This window comes from Emys orbicularis, chromosome 4 (genome assembly GCF_028017835.1).
Source record: "Emys orbicularis isolate rEmyOrb1 chromosome 4, rEmyOrb1.hap1, whole genome shotgun sequence".
In the NCBI taxonomy this organism is placed as follows: Eukaryota; Metazoa; Chordata; order Testudines; family Emydidae; genus Emys; species Emys orbicularis.
The window spans coordinates 110,766,431-110,788,249 of NC_088686.1; the positions used below are offsets into that span (position 1 = coordinate 110,766,431).

The window sequence follows — 21,819 nt, forward strand, 5'->3', positions numbered from 1 at the left end:
TGTTAGGCAAATCAGGGCTGCTAGTCAGTTATGAATCTGAAGCCGGCTCTGGGTGTGATGGGCTCTTCTAGCCAAAACTCAAATTGATGTGGCAGGTTTAGGGGAAATGGCAACCTACGGATACTATAAATTGGATCCACAAACATCTTTAAAGCAGTGGTTCCCTACCATCCGTCTGTGTATCTGTTACTGATACTCGAGGCTTCCCGCCTGTAGGTTAACGAGGAGCCTCGTGCTGGGCTCCAGTGTGGCATCATTGTTCAGTCGTGTGCACTCTAACCTGCAGTTACATCTCAGGCTGCTCCAAAACTCGGTGGCAGAACATTTCATTCACTAAATAGTCTCAGGGGCTTAAAGAACAAAAGGACAATTATGTGGTTGCCAGTGGTATCTAAGGGATATAAATGAGTTCAGATGCTTATCTACAGCATGGTGATTCTTACTTGCATGCACACACTTAAACTGAGTGCCACCTTTGGGGCTGGTAAGTAATTCTTCCGTGGGGCATGTTTGTTAAGGGCCGAAGGGGTTTTTGCCTTGAGCAAGGATCCTGTATTAGGGTGAGGTGAGCATATAGTAGTGGTTTGATTTCCTTCAAATACGATGGGCCCTGAGCATTAGCAGGCATCAATCCTTTTAGTCAATGCCATCTTTCTTTTCAGTGAATGTGGCTTAGAGAATAAGCCAGCAAATCTCTTTGCATAGAGGGACTCTTGCTATGTATTTAACTTTTATTCCTAACTGTACCAGTTTACTAGTCTTGGCCCCATCCCTAGTGGACAAGCCAGAACCCCTCTTCAAGGCTCAGTGTAATCTCTACTCAAAAAAAGCCCCAGGAGGGGTTAATAGGCTTAAGATGGTTTTGTTTCTCTGGGGAGGAGGGAAATTGTAATTAGCAATCAAACCATAAGAATTTGCATTGCACAGCATCTAGGCTAAGAATACCTAGGGGTTTCTGCTATTGGTCTATGAGCTATGTATTAATATGTATTATTTTTCTAAGCACGAACAGCCATCTCGGTGCTTTACGAGACAAAATATAACACGATCTCTGCCCTGAAGAGCTTCATAGGCAACCATCGATCCACTGGATCATGGTGTACGCGTCAGAGATCAGAGTAGAAACAATCCATTCTAAAAACCTACTGACGTAATCCCTTGATAGTGTCAAAGTTAGATTCAGGACTCACAATTTGTTAGACCACTCTGTTTATTAGCACAGCGCTCTGCTAATACACTCAGATAAAGTGAGCACCATGCAAGACCCACACTACCTTATTTTATACACATAAAAAGGGCGAAAACTTAACAAGAGGACAAAGAAAGCAGAACTGACAAGTTTACCTGAGGCTAGACATACATATTCAATTTCCTTACTAACTTTTACAGATCTCTGCTTAATGTTCCACCATTAGCTTAAGTGGACTCATTGTTTTATGCCTTAATGTTTCTTTTCCTGACACCTGTATTTCAACATTCCTTATTTCTGCTTAAAGGTACATACAGCATTTCTTTATTCCATTCTATTTTTACAATATAATTCATTCTACTTTCACAATAGAAATCTTTAATGTTCAGGAGCTCAGATTTGGCATTGGTGGTAGTGGTAGGGGCTTTATTCTAGATTTCAGTGATGAGTGTGCCGCTTAATCTTTTCTCTGGGATAATTCAATAATAAAGAAACCTTTAAAGGAAAGTAGTGCACAAGCCTCGCTGCACTGCCTGTGCACATTAGGTCTCGGTGGTGGGATTTATTTAATAGAAATTCCTATGAACAACACTTCAGGGTGTACCTGATTGTGTCCCTCTGCACAAATTAGCACATTTTCTATGTTTCTGGTGTGCTCCTGAACAGAAATGAGAACAGTGTCTGCATGTACCTGGCACATATGACGGCACTGAGAGGGTTAAGTGGCTTCAGACTCATTGCTCTCAATGGCAAACTAACAGGCAGAAGATGTCTCTCGTCCATGTCTGCTAGACAGGTCCACATTCCCACTTCCACACTTTTTCCATAATAACGGAATCAGAAATGGAGGGACCAGACCTTGTTAAAATCTCAGCTTCTTGATTTCACTTAGGCAGCATTTCAGGTTCATTCATTTCAGACAGTTACGAGTGAAGTATCATTGAGAAAGACATATGGAAATGTTCCTGAGGGTGTTTTCCCTTTCTCCCAGCCTCATAAAAATGCTAGGGAGGAAGCGAGACTAGTAATCCATAGACAGGCTGCATTTTTGTGCTCACTCTCCAAGTCTGCATGTATTTCTCTCATTCTGTTGTTGCTTTGTTATCGTTAAATACCGAAGAGTTACAGGCTGGCTGATGGTTCTGAGCTCCCTCTCTGGAATGAAGAGGTCTCTTCTCTTGAAATGTTCTATATCTAGAGGTGATATATGTGGCTGTTTAATGGTTTTCCTTTCTCTGTCCCTTACTTCCATCCAGAAAATGAAAGAACAAGCCAAGAGCTTCTCATCAGAAATCAAGCAGATAGACTTAGATGTCAACCGCACCTTTCGAAACCACATCATGTTCCGGGATCGCTATGGAGTTAAGTGAGTATTGGATACATGGTTCCAAACTGTCCATAATGGGGAATCTGTTTTATTCTCTGTCCGATCTCTTGACTGACCATCACAAAGGTATCAGTTTGATAGCCCCAGGGGCTGAAGTGCAGGCTTCCTAACAGGTACCACACGTTCAGCAGCATTGTCCCTCCATCAGCACACCTCTGACTTGGACGGGCCATGTCTAGTGGTGAGAGGGCTGCTTGGTCTCCATGCCCAGTCAGTCCCTCTTCTTCTGTGACTGCTAGTCCTTAGCTAGGAGGCTCCAGGCTGCAATGCAGAACCTAAAGAAACCAGGGAGTTAAAGTGGGGGGGGGAAATGGATACTTCTTCAGGGCTCCAGCAAGGATACAGGGCTCCCCTGCCTCCCAAAGGGGAAAAGAAATAGCTGCATTCATGGAAGGAAAATATAAACCTTTGGTAGGTGCAGTCGCTGAAGTTGCTACACAGCAACTGATGCACTGGCATTTTACATATCTGTCCGCTACTTATTAAGCTTAAACTGGGTGAGTTACCTCACCCACCTGGTCTCTCTAATATCCTGGGACTGACCCAGCTACAATACTGAATAATCTACTTATTGACACACATACACATTCCTGCCTGGTTGTACAGAATAATATTTGTGCTGTTTCTGAGGCAGTTATGCAGGAACACTGACAACATTAAGGAGTGACATTTTCCACACATTTGGGTGAGGCTGGGAGTGAAGGGATTTTAGCTGTAGAGCACCCACTAGTGTTGATGGGAGTCATATTGCTAAGCCTCTACTAGTTGCACTGTATATTTATACCCTAGTTCTTCTTTAGCCAACACTGAAGGTGTGAGAGGAAATATCTCATAATAAATCAAGATGGTAGTATTTTTCTGAGTTTTATAGCCTAACTGGACTGCTTAAAAAAATGGATAGGAGGGTGCTGAAGACTATATATTTGTGCATGTCTTCTTAATAGAGCTGTTGGTTTGATGGCATAGTTTAGCCCTGTTTCGTTGTTCTGGTGGTATTCCTCCATTGGGGAAAGAGAGGCAAGCCCTGTTACCATAAGAGGTGTAATGTGTACCTGGTGTAATTCTCTGAGTTTTGCATTGTTTCAGCAGAGGAACTTGCAGAAGCTACGGTAAAATGCACCTTTGCTTTTTGTGAAATACTTGTTGAAGTGCAAGATTAGCTCCTCAGACTATCAAATCTTAATGTCCTCTCTTTCTACCTAGGCAGCAAGCGTTGTTCCATGTCCTTTCAGCATACTCTGTTTACAACACAGTAAGTAGATCCAGCTAAAAGTGAGCACTCCTGAGTTGACCTCTTTCTTGACTTGCACAGTTCATCTTCCATCAAGTGTTTAATTGGAAGACCAGATGATTGTATACAGAGCTCCAATGGTGCATCTTTGACAGTAAACATGGAGGAAAACCAAGTTAGTTATCTTCAGAAGCCACATATACAGTAGGTCGTGGGTTCTTCAAACAGCTGTTTTATTCCCATGCATAATTCCAACTGCCTGTGATATCCTGAAGGTTTGCTTGGGATGGAGCTTAAAACAGGAAGATAAACTGCCCTTTACCGAAATCTTTTTTTTTTTTTCTTCCCCTGAACAATTATCCTGGAAGTCTGGCCTACTGTCCAAAGAGAGTATCTATCTGTTTTTTCTCGTGATTTCTATCCCTGTGTTTAGTGGTATCCTCATGGTTGAAGACCGTAACTTCTTACAGTGTGTTAATCATTTTCAGCTGACGGGTTTAGAGGACAGTATGTGTAAATGAACTACAGAAATTAACTGTCTCCATCTGCCAGTGGAGGACAGTTAACCCAGAAGATCTAGATTGGCATAGTGGACTTGTAGACAAAAAACAATATGTCATTCCCCTACCCCAAGCATACTTAGGGGACTGCTGAATTTCCCTTTGTATTTTTAGGACTAGCATGTTGAAGGGAACCCCAAATAGCATCTGAGCAATACACTGTTTATCATCCTATACAGTATTTCCTGAAATAGCTGTAACATTATTTGTGACTGAATTTTTGTAGTTCAGGTTCACGTTTCCTTAGCTCCCACAGCATAAAAAATGAGATTCGAGGCATTGAACTAGTGGGTATATCCCCGTGTTACAGACCCATCAGGCAATTTGGCACAAAGAGCACTCTCTGCTCATAAAGATACAGTAGAGTACAGTAGGGTTTTCATTTTCTGGGACCAGCCCTGGGATAGCAAAGCAGAGTTTTGTAAACCAAGTATAAGCCTACTTATGTAGTGGGAATTTCTGTAGTGACAACATGGATTGTCCTTGGACACTAAAATGCATCAAATTCATCCCAACTAAACTTTCTTTCATCTCTAGGTCACTGGTGCCAATTCAGGCAGCTAGTGACTGGAAGTTGTAACATTTGATGATGTGCAGAGGCCTATGTGAAATGAACTTAGCACTCTCTCCGTTCAGTTCCCAAAGGCAAGTGTCCATCTCTCTCCCACACATAATTGGCAGCCTGGATAGTTTTCTCAGCAAAGATACCATGGAGCCTGATCTACCCTCTCACCTCTCAAGGTAGACTTTCCAGGTCTAAGCTAGAGGAGGCATGGGGAAACTGCTGCTGCTTTACTTGCTGTGGAACCTGGGCTATGGATGAATAGGGGATTTCAGTCTCCATAGATGTTAAGCTGACACTAAGGACTTGGTGCAGAATCCACTGATATCAAGTGGTGTCCTAAATGATTGACTGTTTGATCTAATAGAGATCTGGCGTAGAAGTTCACAAGGAGCTATCTAGCAATTAAATGATAGACTTGAGGGAGAGATTTTTTCAAAGGCCCAAGTAGCAGTTAGGCATCTAAGTCCTATTGAAAGTCACTGGCTGTTAGTCCTTGGCCTCTTCCCAGTCATTCTTAGATGTAGCTGCTGCAATCATGAGTTTAACCACAGTATGGACAGAGCCAGAGACTGAATAGCAGCTGATGTTCAAGTCCATGGGGCTGGCTTAGTTGAACAGTAGAAGCATAATGCAGTATCCTCTGGGAGCTGTGAATCTGAGAATAAACAGAGTAAAAACAGCCCTTGAACAGTGGGAAGGGAATGCACAGGTGGGATTTTCAGAAGCATCTAAGTGACTGAGGTGCACAAGCCCCATTGAAAGTCAGTGGGATTTGTTCTCCTGGATCACTCAGGTTGCTTTTGAAAATCCTATCCCTAGAGCAGTGGCTTTCAACCTGTAGTCCTGGGGATCCGCATATGGTGTCTAAAGGAGTCCGCAAAAGGTGACTTGTGAAAATAAAGTTTCAGATGCCAGAAAAGGCATTCCGTTTGTCTGGTCAAACAAACATATGTGAATACTCCCACCTGCAGGTCAAAACCCAGAAGTGTTGTCGTTCCCATAGAAGCCCACAGTTTAGCGCCCTTTCTCACGCTGCATCAAATGCTGTGCCAAGCATGTGCAACATTTATAGTTGAATTCTGTTCACTTAGTTTTCAGTCTAAGACTTCTATGGCAGGGGTTTGCAAACCACAGGTTGAATTTCCAAAGGGGTCCTCACCTCCATTTGAAAATTTTTAGGGATCTGCAAATGAAAAAAGATTGAAAACCACTGCCCGAGAGTGTATCTTTAGAGAGACAGGTATCCTTACCTGTTGAAAGTACTGACATCTGGATGTTTTTAAACAAAGCTGTGCACTCGCCTAATGAAAACGGTGGAAGTCACGTGTACCTGTGCACAGCCCAATATGTTTAAGAATTAGTGTCATGTAAACATGTATGTGCTGCTTGTCCCTTCCAGGAAGTGAGCTACTGCCAAGGGATGAGTCAGATTGCTGCCATCCTGCTGATGTATTTAAATGAAGAGGATGCCTTTTGGGCACTGGCACAACTACTGACCAATCAGAGACATGCAATGCATGGTAAGCCTTAGCAGAAAAGCAGAACTGCAACCATTCCTGTAGACGTCACATGGTGGTTGATTAGTCTTCATGCTGCTGCTTCTTTGGTCAGCAAGAGGAAATCAGCAGTCAGATGTGTACTCCACCCACTTCCTGCTCTTGTCCCCTGATTGTCTGAAACATGTTTAAAGGCTTTATTATGTATAAAATGATCGAAGTATGGAGCCAGATTTGGCCCTTGCATGCTGACTAGTTTATAATTGAAAAACTTGGGGTTTATCTGCACTGGACTTTCTTGATGCAAGGTAATTAACACATTTGTAAAAGCTAGTGTGTTCCAGCATACAAACATTTCATGACAATCAGTTAACTCTAGGTTTAAAAATAATGTCTAGTGTAGACTTACCCGTAGGAACCATACATAGTGGGCTGCTTTAAACACACTATAGAATACATTCCCTAATGCATTTGTCCAGACGTGTTCTGGGAAATGTGGTGTACTATTTTACACCAACCACAGTAAAGCTCCTTTCATTTTATTCTGATTTTTAAACTGAAGAAGTGGGGTTTTTTTAAGTCTCTGTGCAGAGATTTTTTTTAATTAGAAGGGTGGTTTGTGTAATTTAATAGCTACAGAAGATCATAGTGAGGGAGCGTTGAAAGGTGTTGCTCAGATGCTTCTTGCTTTTATTTATACTGTCATAAAACCACCACATATTTTGCTTAAAAAAAAAAAAAAGGTTCTTGGCATATAAGAAGCAGAGGGCATGCACGGAAGATAGAACTACCCTCTAACTTTATTATAGTTTTCTTCAACATCTGGGTTAAAATGTGTCTGCCACTAAATTATAGTGATTATAAGCTCGTGTTGTGCTCCCATTGTATGGCACCTGTTTACTACTGTTGAAGTCTGTTCTAGACCCAGAGAGGTGATGTACTGCTGAGCATACCTTGTCATGCAAATAAAGGACCTGATCCAAAGTCCATGGCAGCCTTTACATTGGCTTCAGTGGGCTCTGGATCAGGCCCAGATTGTAATGGAGTGCTTAAGGTTTGACTGGTCTGCTGTGGAGGAGCAGTTTCAGAAGAACCAGCATTGAACGCCAGAGTAGGGTATGTTGCAGAGTTTTAGACGCAGCCCAAATAAAAGGGGTAGAACCTAGGCCATGCAAGACAAAAGGCCATTAAGGCCTGATTTGTAGAGCATCCTCAGCTCCACTTGAAGTCAATGGGGGATGTGGATGTTCAGCATCTTGGAAAATCAGCCCCCCAGTCTACATCTGTCATTACTTTTAGGTTTGTCTCTAATTGCTTCTGTGTATTTTTCTTTTCAAGGGTTTTTCATTCCCGGGTTCCCAAAGCTGCAGAGATTTCAGGCCCATCATGAGCAGATTTTAAGCAAACTATTTCCGAAGCTGAAGAAGCACATGGTATCTTTTTGTCAACCATCTTCCCATACTCATGTCATGTTTACATTAATTGCTTTAATGTTAACTTGTTCTGTTAAATACACCTCTACCCTAATGTACAGCTAATCATACAACTGCTTCCGCCACTGAAGAGTTAGCTAAATACCTGCCTCATTTGTCTCCTAAATATTTCTGAAGTGAACAGTTCAGGTTTTGTGTCTGGCAACCAGCATTTGTGCGAGAGATTTTAAAATCTGGAGACTTTCCTAGAAAAGGCAGGAAAATTTATCCAGGGCATGTGTGAACGGAGTTATTTCATGCACTAACCGGGCATTGCTATGTCATGCTGGCCATAAAACCTGGAGGGTATTATCATCTTCTTGCATTACAGATGCTGGAAAGCCCAGAGCTTTCCCCTTACAGTTTGGCTCCATGCTGCACGTTTGTTTTCATTTAACATTCTCCCACGCCAGTCCTGCTGTATGGGGACGTTTCCTTCCTCCCAGCAAAGGGACACATTAGAACTGATGCAGTGTTATTCAGTTTGCTGGCTCAGCATCTCCAACTGTTTGTGTCTCCAGCAGATGGTACAACGCCATTTGTTGGCTGGAATAGCATCTGCAGTATGGGACTGAGACCTAGCAACTAGCCATCTATTTTGTGACACTCACTCCTCCTTTTCTGCATGTGTTTCATATTTTGGGTACAGACGCTCCCCGACTTACACAAGCGTTCCGTTCTGGAACGCCTTGCGTAACTCGAATTTTGCATAAGTTGGAAAAGTATGCCTGACCATTACGCCAAAAACAAAAACAACTGTCTCCATCTGCCAGTGGAGGACAGTTAACTTTTTCCATAAGTGCGGATTTGCATAAGTTGGGTTTGCTTAACCCCTGCATTCCTAGCGGGGCATGGTGGCAATATCTCCAGGAAAAGCTGTTTATATTGTCGTCATCTGAAATAGCTTTTGCTTGGTGTTGCAGATGAGCCCACCCCTGCGGTAGAAATGTAACAGAGTAGGGCTAGTTTTTCACTTAATTACTGCTGTTGTGAGAGAGATGGTGGCGGGAGAAGGAACGCTGCATTCCAGCCAATAGGAACAAAAATACCTGCATTTGAGTGACTCCACGAGCTAGTAACCATATTTTCCTGAATGGAGAGCATGCTATGCCTCTGCAAAATGGGGTATGGAAAAGTACAGTCCTTTGCTGTTAGAAGAGGGGCCCATGTCTGTGCTTTGACAATACACCCCCCTGCTTAATGTGATCATACCAGGTGCTATTGTTAATAAACTTTCTTGAGCTAATTCATGTTTGAGCACTTAGGCCTGGTCTACACTTGGGGGGGGGGGGATCGATCTAAGATATGTAACTTCAGCTACGCTATTCTTGTAGCTGAAGTTGCGTATCTTAGATCGACTGACATTGACTTACTTCGCGTCCTCGCGGCGTGGGATTGACGGCCGCCGGTCCCCCGTCGACTCCGCTTCCGCCTCTCGCCCTGGTGGAGTTCCGGAGTTGACGGGGAGTGCATTCGGGGATCGATGTATCGCATCTAGACGAGACGCGATACATCGATCCCCAATAAATCGATCACTACCCATCAATCCAGCGGGTAGTGTAGACATACCCTTAGGCCTGGTCCCCACTAAGCCCCCACTTCGGACTAAGGTACGCAAATTCAGCTACGTTAATAACGTAGCTGAATTCGAAGTACCTTAGTCCGAACTTACCGCGGGAGGCAGGCTCCCCCGTCGATGCCGCGTACTCCTCTCGCCGAGCTGGAGTACCGGCGTTGACGGCGAGCACTTCCGGGATCGATCCCAGAACATCGATTGCCTGCCGCCGGACCCTCCGGTAAGTGTAGACGTACCCCCTGTAGTAAGATTTATATCCTTGTTTCTGGCTGATCTGTCCAGTTAAATAATATCTAACCGTTTGGAAAGTGAAGGTAACAGAGTGGAGGTGGAAGCTGAAGAGACTCTGGAGGGATACAGGGAGTTTCTTGCTTGGCAAAAAAGGAGTTTGCTGGAAAAGAGACGGTAGCTGGCACCCCTAGAATCCCAGCTGGACTGGTGGTGAGTGCAGCTGACGGGGGGTAGTTCTAGAGGTGTTCCCCCTCCCCCCCCTTGTTTCTGGTGCTCCTCCCTCAGTTTCTCTTTTCTGATACCACAGCAGTGCTCCTGTTGTTTTCATACAGGTGCATGTGTTGCACATCATCCCTCCAGTGAGGCGCACACTGCAATTTTTCACCTAGCACCAGAGTGAGGGGGAAGCAGAAGGAGAGCAGGCTTGAAATTAGTGATAGCAAATGTCCAAAAGGCCCATTTAGAGAAGGATCCAAAAATTCACATAGCCATGAACACACCTGTCTGTGTGCCATTGCCCTCTACTAGATAGTGTCCAACCTGCTCAAGCATGTGGGAACTTGTCTCCTAGTGCCTGCAGACACCAGTACAACTAGTTAAGTGTCTCCTTTAGCTCAGCAAGTAAAGGCTTGTTTGGAGCTTGTTATGTGAATGTGGTGTAGCAAACAATTTTGTCTGTAAGCATGTCTAGAATTATTATAGGATGCTTCTCTTCTTGCCTATGTCAGGTGAGCATCGTGAGGCTTGATTGTTTGAATCACAGAACCACAGGCTTAGAAGGGGCCTCAAGGGTCAGCTAGTCTAACCCCCTGCCAAGCTGCAGGGTTTGTTGTGTCTAAACCATCCAAGACAGGTGGCTATCCAGCCTCCTTTTGAAAACCACCAGTGAAGGAGCTTCCACAACCTCCCAAGGCGTCTGTTCCATTGCCCTGCTGTTCTTACAGTTAGGAAGTTTTTCTGGAGATTTAATCTAAATCTGCTATGCTGTAGTTTGAACCCATTGCCTCTTGTCCTGCCCTCTGCGGCAAAAGAGAACAACTTTTCTACATTTTTTTTTTTTTTTTAATGGCAGCCTTTCAAGTATCAGAAGACCGCTATCATGTTCCCCCTCTTCTCTTTTCCAAACTAAACATACCCAGTTCCTTCAGCCTTTGCTCATAGCACTTTGAGATCCTTGAATGGAAGAGGTGTAAAAACAATGTTATTAATCGGACTCTTGTGTTTCTGTTGCCTGAACTTTTTTTTTGCAGACCTCTCTTATCTGGAAATTGGGCCAGAAAACCCTCTAGCACAAATGTCTTTTCTGTGGCATGTTGGCACATGTATGGGGCTAAGCATATCTGGAGCAGCTGAAACCAGGGGTACAAATGTAACTACAGTGAGGCTCAGGTTCAGGCAAGGGTTTGTGTTGGTCTTACTGTCATTTAAGTAGGGACAGGAGACACATTTCAGATGAGATGACGCTTCATAGACCCATCCAGAGCCTGACAAACCATTTCCAGGACCTCGGCCAGAAATCAGTATTAAAAAAACATGAGATTTACACAAGGCTCCAGCAGCCGGTCCAGTGAAGTAAACATCTCTTTGCTTGCTGTCTCATTCTAGGACAAGGAGCAGATGACAACAGGGATTTACACAACCAAGTGGTTCCTGCAGTGCTTCATTGACCGGGTGAGGGCTGTTCCTGGGAGAGCAATCTGGATCCAGAGTTGATTTTCTCTAGTGCATCTGGGAATTTTTACATATTTTTCTAATAAGATTCTATGAATATTTTAGAGGCCAAGATATTTTGCATATTTTCATAAAGCATATACCCGGCAGGAGATAGGCTTAAAATAACTGCATGCCACTCAGACGGTCACACCATGAATAATAGATGGAAAGATGGTTTTAGGGCAAAAGTATAGGCATGGGAGTCAGATTTTTATTTTCCTTGGCTCTGCAACAAATCTGCTAAATCACTTACCCTCACTGAGCATCTGTTTCCCCAGCTTTATAAAGAGGATAATACCTACCTCAGTAGGGTGAGTTCATTACACTTGTAAAGGACTTTGAGATCTTTGGATTGAAGGCAGTATAGTATAGTCATGTAAAGTTCATGTACTCTGAATTAAATTAACTGCTGTGGCCAAAATTTTTAAACTTCAGCAAATAAATGTAGGCTCATGAGTCCATAATTAGATATCACAACAGAAATGGCCCAATTGTCTAAGTTGTTAAGCCACCTGCAGTTCTCACTGACTTCACTGGGAAATGAGGTTGCTCAACACCTCTGACAGTCAAGCCACTTCTGTTTAAATTGGGCTGGCTGCTGGCATAGAGCAGCTGCCAATGGCCCCTACAGGATATTCCAGCAGGCAGGAATCAAATGAGTGCAAGGGAGCCTGCTCCACTTCTTTTCTCCAACCACACTTCTATGGTCATAGCCGCAGGGAGCAGCAAAGGAGCCACTTCAGTGACTGTGCCACAAAGGATTCCCCTACACTGGTGGAATTCCCACACTGCTGGCTTGAGGGCAGCTTTGTGCCACCAAAGCAGTGCAAAGCTGCCGTAATGTACTAGACAGACAGGCCCAGGATCATCCAGTTAAACAGGCCACGGTCTGTTCTGCTGATTCTCATGACCAGCCTCGAAACTAGCAAAGCTTTCACATACTTGCAAAACTAAATATAGTAACGACTTTTTTCAAGGTAGGGAATCCATTTTCAAGTTGGCTTAGATTGATTTTTTTTCACCTTACGGTCCCAAAGAAGGAACATTGTATCTGTCTTAACTGCAACTCTCTGGCCAGCCAAGCATGTGAACAATTGTTTTAAAACCAGAATTGTAGCTCATAATACACGCATAACCCTAAATCGGTCCTGAAAACAAAGCATCTCTCTGTGCTACGTTGGGGTGTTAATGGGAAGGTTTATGGCACATTCTATGCACACTCGTTCCTGAGCAGATCAATCCAGCTAGAATAGCCCTGGGGCAAAATACCCATGCCATCTGTTACAGATCGTGTCCGATTCCCCTTGCTGGCAGACCACCACAGTGCTGGGACGGGAATCCAGCATCTGGATCCCCTGGTGTTTTAAGCCTCAAGTCTGAACAGATTCCAAGCACTGCCCCAGTCTTGGGGTCCCTTGATGCTCTTTGAGTGCAGACCCTCTGCCTAGCACCACACAACCCTGAGAGCTTCAACCAGGCAGCCCCGCTGCCTAACCCTCGGAACCAGTGCTGACTCCTCAGACTGCCCCTGTCATTTAAACGCAACCGCTCCCAGAATCCCACCGAAGGGGTGAGCCTTCAGAGATACAATTTAACTCACAGGCCCCATGGTAGTTGTAGCATATAACACACACTGCACAGAGTTCTACAGTGCTGTTGCTCTTTACTAAATTGCATGAGAAATACACAGATCCATACAAAAATAATACATCCTACATGCATTTCCTCTCGCTCTAGCTCACACTGTGTGTTCATGTAGGTGGGATCTCCCCTGCTTTGCCTCACCCAGCTCCCCAAAGCAACTTCACTCATCTTCAGCTGGTGAAAAATGGCTAAAGAGAGCAAGCAAATAGACCAGCTTCTGCCCTTTATCACCTTCCTGTCTCCTACATCAGGTGACTCCCTGGTCAGCCTCAATAGGGGACCACAGTGTGTTATGAGTAACTTTGTTGCTAGGTGAGCTCTCCCCTGATAAATCCCTTCTCCTGGTCGGGAGGCAGTCTGTTGTTTAGTGCTGTTCCATGTCAAGTAATGTTAAGTCAGTGACCCTCTTTTGTTAGTCCTTTTGTCACCCGCCTTTAGAATTTCGATCCAGCATAAAGGCAAAAGCCCAGAGAGAAGCCAACAAGCCTCAGAGGAAATTGGCAGATTAGTATAGATACTTACAGGGAAAGGGTTCATAATCTCACCCAGAATCCATACGTTTTACAGGCAGATTCCCCAAATCATCACATCATCTAACCTGCTTCTTTTTGTAAACAGACTCCCTTCACGCTCACCTTGCGGTTGTGGGATATCTACATCCTGGAAGGAGAACGGGTTCTGACAGCTATGGCGTACACCATCCTGAAGCTGCACAAAAGTAAGCAGCTCAGCAGACTTGCTCGACTTCCCCATTCAGCCGGGATGATCCTATCATTAGAGCCTGGGGTTTAGATTTAACCTCCTTAGTCAGGAAGGGCTTAGGGAGAGACAAGCCCAGCATTGGTTTGAAAGTTTTTCTTTTACTTTAATTGGACCATGATACAGATCTGACCAAAATGGATGCATCTCCTGAAGCTGTGTCCATTTACACCATGACTGAAGTTAGCCTGATGGTGCCCCACAGTTGGCTGTTTGGCTTTTTTCTCTGTATCGTTTCATTTACACATGTGTGATATCATGCAACCCCTACTGGGCATTACAGACTGGTGCCGTTTCAGGCCTCACCCGGATTTCAGAGAAAGCAAATTACTACACACAGTCCCATGTTTGACTCTTTAACGCCAGAGGGGAACTATGCCTTTGCCCTCAAAAAACGCACATTGGCCTTTTCACATCTACTCCCCAAGGGCCAAATCCCACCTGCTCAGTATACTGAGGGAGAGAAGAGAGATTACTCAGGGCATCCTCTGCTGCAGGACTTCCATCAGCCACTGGGAAATTCCCCTCAGTGGACCAGGGCAGTATGTCCTATAGGAGCCCTGCCTTGCTCAGCGCACATTGGCAGTGGAGATGAATGCTTTGTGGTTGATTGCTTGGTTCTGTTAGCGTTAGGTGCTGTATATACACCAAAGAAGGCACAGTTCCTGCACTGAAACATCCAAAGTCTTAAAAAAAAAAAAAAAAAAAAAAGTCCCCCACCAGGCTGCAATCCTGGGCCCAATCTACAGAACTGTAAACATTGCAAAATGCGCTTTCTGACGCCATGTACTGTATTGTATACATGTATAACATGCTTTACAGAAAAACTATTTTAAGAGTGTTTTAGAGCACATTTAAAAATGTTAGTGGGACTATTTTGTTTTATTTGCATCTCTTCTTCTGCAAAGTAATGTTCCTTAGTCCAACTAAACAAGGCTCAGAGGAGAGAGCAATACAATAATGTATTTGTAAAAATACTTCTAAAAATGACCTGAAATTGCTTTTATTTACATAAAAATGTCACTGCCTTACAGTTAGATATTTCAGGACTTCGGGGCCCTGCTGGTCTTATTGGAAAACTCAGCATCTCCTCTTTCCAGTGGTACAAGGCTCTCCTTTGTAGCCATACCAGTCACAGGACAGAGAGGTCAGCTCCTAAACCTGTCACTGGGCAGTAGTGAATATTGCTCATTGAAGGCTTTGGCCAGTGCATCTTTTTTAGAGGGAACAGGACAAATGCAGGGGTTTGAAGCTGCTCTGAGGTTTGGAATGTTTGAATAAAGCCTGAAGAGATGGATTAGTGGACGGAGTGCAGGTGTAATGGTCAAAAGTGCATGGTAACCATGCATCCATCCATCACATGGATACCATTAGTACATTAGCAGGATAGGTGCATTTATAAGTGGGTGAGTGTTATTTATCTCCATCCATCCTAAACTTCCTATAATTGTTTAAAAGTCTTACCAAGAAAGAAATCTTAGCGGTAGATCCAAGTGCACTGTGGAACTTTTTAGTGTGCAGTAGCAGGGTCCGCTCAGCCAGCTAGTGCATGGCAGGCACGCAGGGTAGATTTACAGCTCCGCTTGCTGTGCACTAAGTCTCCATGTGGACTGGTTTGTGCATGTGAAGTAATGTATGTAAAGAAAAAGAGAGGAAGACTGGACAAATTAAGCCTTGATGAACAATGCAGTGGGACAGGTGGCTAATGGCAGTGGCTGCTCTCCATCACAGATGGCTGTGAAATCATATATTAGATACGGGAAGAGTGTGAAGCACCAATTCTGAATGTCTGTGCTGAGCAACCTCAGGTTGCACTATCCACCATTAATCTGTTGTGTCTGTAACATGCAGCTTTACTCCCCCTAGAGGTGTAAAAGAAACATTCAGGAACAGTCAGACACATTCTGTCACTGAACCAAGGCCCTGAACCTGGAAACATTTTATGCACCTGCATAATCTTACTCATTCAGTGATCCCATTGAAGTCCATGAGAACTACTCACCTGAGTAAAGTTACATGCAAACATAAATGTTTGCAGGATTGGGACTAGAGATCGACTTGAGAGAACCATAAATACCAGGCAGAAAAACACATGGAAAAAGGAAGCCATGCATTGTTTCTTCTGCCCCACATTGTAACTTAAATGTAAAACAAATGTCCTGTACTGATAGAGTTAAAACTGCTGATCCAGTAGAAACACTGTCTGGATATCTCTCTCTCTCTCTCTCGCACACGCGCGCACACACACACTCTCTCTCTCTCTCTCTCTCTAATTGAGATACCATGTTGTTCTCACATTTTGCTGTGTTTTCTGCTGTCCACTAGAACGCTTACTGAAGATGTCCCTGGAGGACTTACGGGAATTCCTGCAGGAGAGAATTTCTGCTTCTCTGCATTATGAAGATGATATTATTATTGAACAATTGCAAACGTCCATGACTGAATTGCGCAAAATGAAATTTGACCTTCCGCCCCCAGGTAGGCAGAGCATGAAAGCAGCATTAATTTCAATTTTTCTACTGCAGCCCAGGGTAGGCCAAGCAGTTGAAATTAACTCCTTGGTGCCAGCACTAACCATATCTTTCAAGGCCAGAGCAATGCAATTTTTTCAGGATTTTAATCTGGGACCAGACAGCTTCTGGGCCAACAGCTCCTAGGGAGATACGTGGATTTTTTCGGCAAAACTCAGCACCAGGCATGCTGAGCTCTTTTGAAAATCTGGCCCTATGTGCCGTTTGTCATTAATGTGATTTTTTTTTTTAACCCCAAGTTGTATCACTCTGCTCCTCCTGGGTATTCTGTTGTTGTTCTGATTTGCAGAGTCTTTGCACGTTTGAATTGAGCCAGATGTTGCAGCTGTGGTCTGCGTGCGTTGTTTTGGTTACACAGATTTTCTGGGTGTGTGAACTTCCCAGCCACTGGCACTTCACAGGGCAGGGAGGGGCAATGTTGTGTTTCACATAGTGCAGGCGTTGCCATGGTAATTGCCCTCTTTATGTTGTAGCATTGTATTCCAGGTGAGTGGGTAGATAGAGCCCCCTTAGCATAAATCCTTCATCATGCATGAGATGGAACCTCAGTTGGCTGTGGCTCCTGCTGTAGAAACACTTATTGAAAAATAAATGAAACGCTCATTAGAAACCTACAAAACCCCACCTGGGTAAGTACATGAATACAGCATAACTGCACTGAACTGAGAGTCTGCAGTTCTCTCTAAGTCTGTTTTGAGGAACTCTTGTGTCAGGCTGTAACTAGAGATTGGCTAAGGGGAACCAGGTTCTGCAACCTCAAATCAGGGTGGTTTGGAGCCAGTTGAACTTTTATCAGAACTCCCGTTTGGGACTGTGTATAATCAGACTAATAAACCCTGATCAGCTGACAACACAAAACACACATGGAAATGCTTTTCTTATATGGTAAGAGGGAATTAATTATTGAACATGATCATTGATTGATATCAGTAAAGAACTTTGAGCTCCTCCGAGAAAAGATTGCAAAACTTAAGGTTGAGATTGTCACTTGCCATACATGCTTGTGCAGGGGAATAAGAGAATATGATAGCTTCCCCTCTGCTCTGCTTTACAGGCTACCCAGGTTGCTGGTGTGTGCATAGAGGAGGGGATGAGCTCTCTCTCCCTCCCCCCCCCCCCCCCCCACACACACACAGAGGTAGGCAGGGGGAGGAGGTAGCAGCACCTGACAAGAAACTAGCACACATGAATTTCTCTGTGGAATACAGGGAGACCCAAGAAAGGCACCGTGATGGGTCACCATTCCTTTGCCTGGCTGCCTCTGGACGGGTGCAGATGCATGCTGACCCATGCATCTTGCCCTGTGTAAAGATTCAGTCTTGCCTGAAGTCTCACAACAAAGTTGTGAACAGCGAAGTATGTCCATTTTACAGCTAAACAGAGACAAAGAGGTTAAGTGACTTACCCAGAGCTGCACAATGAATAAAACCCAGGAGTCCTGACTCCCAGTGCCCACCTGCTTTGCTTTGCTTGTTTATACCATAACAGTATCAGAAATGTCAAGTCTGGTGCATCCTGCTTTTGGGGGCTGACCTCTGGGAGACCTCAGGGGGTGTCTTTTGTGAGCTCTGCCACTGTAGGTGAAGGGGAAGGAGATGTGAATCTTTAACAAAGGCCTCCTTTATCCAGCTGGTTCATCACTGAAGTTAAAATAGGTGCTAACAATAACAATAAAATAAACCCATCAGCCTGGAGGTGTGGAAATCCTCTGGCTCAGATCTCTTCTCTCAACCGCTCAGGCTTTTCACTCCTGGGGAAGCACTGTGGTGGTCAGACTGATAGGGCACTGGAGACCTGTGTTCTGTTACCACTCTGCCACTGACCGGCTCTGTGACCTTGGGCCACTCAGTTCCCCTCTGTTTTCCGTTTGAAGGGCGGATGTTTGTTCGACATGATTCAGATCCCTCCCAATGGCCTGTCTTGCTGGCCTTGTTAAAGCACACCTTGAAAGAGAGCTTAATATGTGGTTTTTTTTTTTTTTCCTTATAGCAAAACCTGAAGAATTCCCTAAGAAACCATTGGGGCTGGAGCTTTCTCTAAATCTCGTGGCACTGAAACCCAGCATTGCAGCGAATGGCCAGAATAAGGCTGCCACTGACCTCGACCCTGACCGAGCTACAAAGCTGTCCTCTCCAAACAAGAGCCCTGCTCATCTGAATGAAACTATTGGTAACGCGAACATGGCAATAAACGAGAGGCTCCCTCCTCTGCTGCAGGATGGGCCTCCCTTGCCGGCAGCAGCAACAGATGTGCATCAGCATCCATTTAAAGGCCACCAGCAATGCCAAGAGGAAAACCAGCATGGAGAAGAAAATCAGGTGGAGTCACCAAAGAAAGTTGCTGGTGAAACCCCATCACAGGAGCTGTCTCCTCCAGAGGAGAATGAGGTTCAGGCCCTCCCGGAGAGCCAGGATGCACCACCAGTGAGCAGGGAGGCTGTCTCACAAGAGAGTCCTCAGACTCTCAGTGCAGGAAGTGGTAAAGAGGAACTGCAGGAACATAGCCCCTCCCCTGCTGTAGGCAACACAAACCAGGCCATTCTCCACACAGCTCAGCTGCAGGCACCTCAGCAAGCACAACCCGAAGGGTCAGCCATGGACAACTCTGCAGGGGACATTGCCACCCAGAGCCACAACCCCCAAGTAGACCTGCCTGTCAATCACAATAATATATTAGCAGGTCAGGAGTTGCCAAACCAAACACCGTCTCTTCCTTCCCTTGCCGAACAAAGACCCTCAGACACTTCTGTGCAAAACGTCTCGAGTCCTGAAGACACGAGTGCTACCATCTTCCCGGTGGATTTACTGACAGAGCAGCAGCACCAGCCTCCCAGTACAGACTCGCGCTCAGCACCAGAACAAAACCTTGCTTCTCCTTGCGACTTGTCAGAGAAAGTACAAGTGCCTGTCTTGTGTATGGAGAAAGCCCTTGATACTCTCTCTCTCCCTCTGCAGGATGGTAGACGGCCTTCTAACGTATCTCAGTATGACAACATATCCGAGTTGGAGTACAGTGAGGATAACTCTTCTGGGCAGGTGCCCAGTATCGAGAAACTTAGCGGTGCAGTGCCACAGAACAAACCAGATTTAAAATCCTCGGTACCCAAGTCTGCATCTGTGGGTGAGATTGCAGATCTGGGGATGCACTCAGAAGGGAGCATAGACTCAGCACAGCAGACAGTAGGACTGGGCCACCCAGCCTTCAACTCACTTCCTCGTCAGAGGCTGTCTGGTGGCAGCGGCAGTGTGCCAATCTTATCTATGCTTGACTCTGGGGCAGTTCAGCTGGCAGAGGGTCTGCACGACCGACACCTGTCATCCCCGGCTTTACAGGGGCAGTCCACCCCCTATAAAATAGTTAAAACCACCACCCCACTTCACGTGGCTCATGCTACCGAGCAGGACTTCTTGAACCAAAAAAAAATGGCATTGCCTTTGCAAGAGGGCAGTCGTCATGTAGGTGCAGCCTTGACGGCAGCTGACGGAGGGGCAGAACTTGAGGTTGTGGCTGCCAACCAGTGTGCGCAGAAGTCATTAAATGCATTGAGAGAGCCACGTCCCTGTCTACCCCCAAAGCCAAAAATACCACCCAAGGTTGCCAAAGCCCATTCAGAGAACAGTTTCTATCCAGGCTGCCCTTCCACAATGCAAATGTCCAAGTCAGTGACATTTTAGCAGGGGTAGGGGCAAGGAGGGGAAACAAACAATATAATTACATTGCCTGTCTATTCATGAGACATCCTTATAAAGGTTTGCAACTAAAAGGCAACACAGCCCAGGATAGAGATGACGGGAAATGATCCTGTGCTGAGCTGTGTTTGGTACGAATGCTTGGGGAGGCATGCAGGAGTTGGTACTGTGGCCAATAGACAACGTATTGGTGCCAGGAGGTAGTTAAAAAGTCCGTGGGGGGGGGGTTTCCGTGGACAAATCACAAAGTGCTTTCACCCCTGCTCACATGCAGAGAGAGGCAAAGCTGGTTAACGTGCTAAATATTTTGACTGTTTTTCTCCCATTTTTATAAACACAAGAGCTTGGTCTCATAAACCAGAGTTTAGTTTCTATTAAAGTGGGAATAGATATGATGCAGAGGGTTTTGAGCCGTTCTTACAAACAGATAGAGAAGCTTTGGGGAGACAGAGGGGCCTTCTTTACAAATGAGCACTTGGTCCATGTGGCCAGTAGCATTTTTCCAATGGCCTTTGCAGCAATAGATTTTTCCGAAGTCCTAATAGCCAGCAGTCCGTCAAACAAGGCTATTGAGTATTCTTACCAGGAAAGCCAGCTTTCCATAAAGTCTATGCAACATCCAGCTTTATTCCAGAAATCCCGGTGAGCACGGCTCACGTCCCGGGGGAAAGACTGTGCATCTTTTCACCTTGAGTGCAATGGGGCAGTGTCGTATGCCCATTCTTAGTTCTCTAGCTCTTTTCCATTTGCAGTGGGAGGTTTCCTGAAGGGAAGCTGAATGTTGTGTGCCGAAGCGCTCTTCTGTTCTCGGTGGGTTTGTTCTGGGCTGTAGCTAGGATTTATCAGAAAGCAAAGTTAACTTCTGATGCAAGCAGAAGGCAAGGTGGGAAAGATGCGTGTGCCATGCTTCACCACCAGCCTCCAGAAGGTTTGTGCTGATCCACTAAATGTTTGTTTGGATTCCTTGAGTTCTTCATGTGACAGGGATGGAAGGTCGAAGCAGAGCTACGATCAGTTTTCCAACCTGTCTGTCTGATCTTGTCCTTTTCTCCGTGAAGCCAGGACAGTGAGCGGGCTCTCTGCCTTAGGACTGACTGAAAGGAAAAGGAGGCCACTGCCTTGGTAAATGACCAATCAGTGTGTAGCGATGCTAATAAACACAGGATGTATTCTTATTTGAGCAATGGAGGCAGTGCCCTGGCTGGTCTTTTGCTTTAGCTAGCAAGCCACGAGAGCGTAATAGGATTTGATCGCTTCTCATCAAAATTCCAAAACCTACACTGGTCCCTGCTTTGAGCAATTGAAGTGTCAGTGTGGAAACCACACGGGAGTTAGAAAGGAAGGTGGGCAAAGTTCTGAAAACCTTGGCTCAGCTCCTCCTTGAAATAGTCTGGCTGTAAATCAACAGACTAAGAAGCTGCCAAGAGAGAGAATCTTGGCACAAAGATTCCGAAGAAGTCATCTTTCCTGTAAAGCTTAAAGCCTGTGGTCCAGAAATGCAAATGTCTTGCCCTTAGAGAATGAAGATTTCTTTAAAAGCAACCTGACCGCTAATGGGGAAAGATTCTGTAATTATGGGGAAATGCCAGTCCTGTTTTCTAGTTCAGGAGCCTGAATTACTGTAAGTACAACATATAGAGCTCTAGGCATGGTTATTACATCCATGCTTTGTAATGGGGAACCTGATTCCACTTGATTCTGTAGAATTAACTATACGTGATGCCTCCTTCAACAGCTGAGGATGCTTTGAAATCATACTTGAAGCAGGCCTATATA

General features: G+C 45.0%; 1 protein-coding gene across 1 annotated transcript in view; it reads left to right on the plus strand.

The window, feature by feature from the left end:
* Nucleotides 1-20,028, plus strand: part of LOC135878502 (USP6 N-terminal-like protein) — a 49,910-nt gene extending 29,882 nt beyond the window's left edge. The window contains exons 6-13 of the mRNA XM_065404188.1: nt 2,446-2,555; nt 3,780-3,828; nt 6,332-6,452; nt 7,767-7,861; nt 11,313-11,378; nt 13,683-13,782; nt 16,149-16,301; nt 18,344-20,028. Of these exons, the coding sequence (XP_065260260.1) occupies nt 2,446-2,555; nt 3,780-3,828; nt 6,332-6,452; nt 7,767-7,861; nt 11,313-11,378; nt 13,683-13,782; nt 16,149-16,301; nt 18,344-20,028 (2,379 nt within the window). The remainder of the gene's footprint in view (nt 1-2,445; nt 2,556-3,779; nt 3,829-6,331; nt 6,453-7,766; nt 7,862-11,312; nt 11,379-13,682; nt 13,783-16,148; nt 16,302-18,343) is intronic.
* The last annotated feature ends 1,791 nt before the right edge of the window (nt 20,029-21,819 follow it).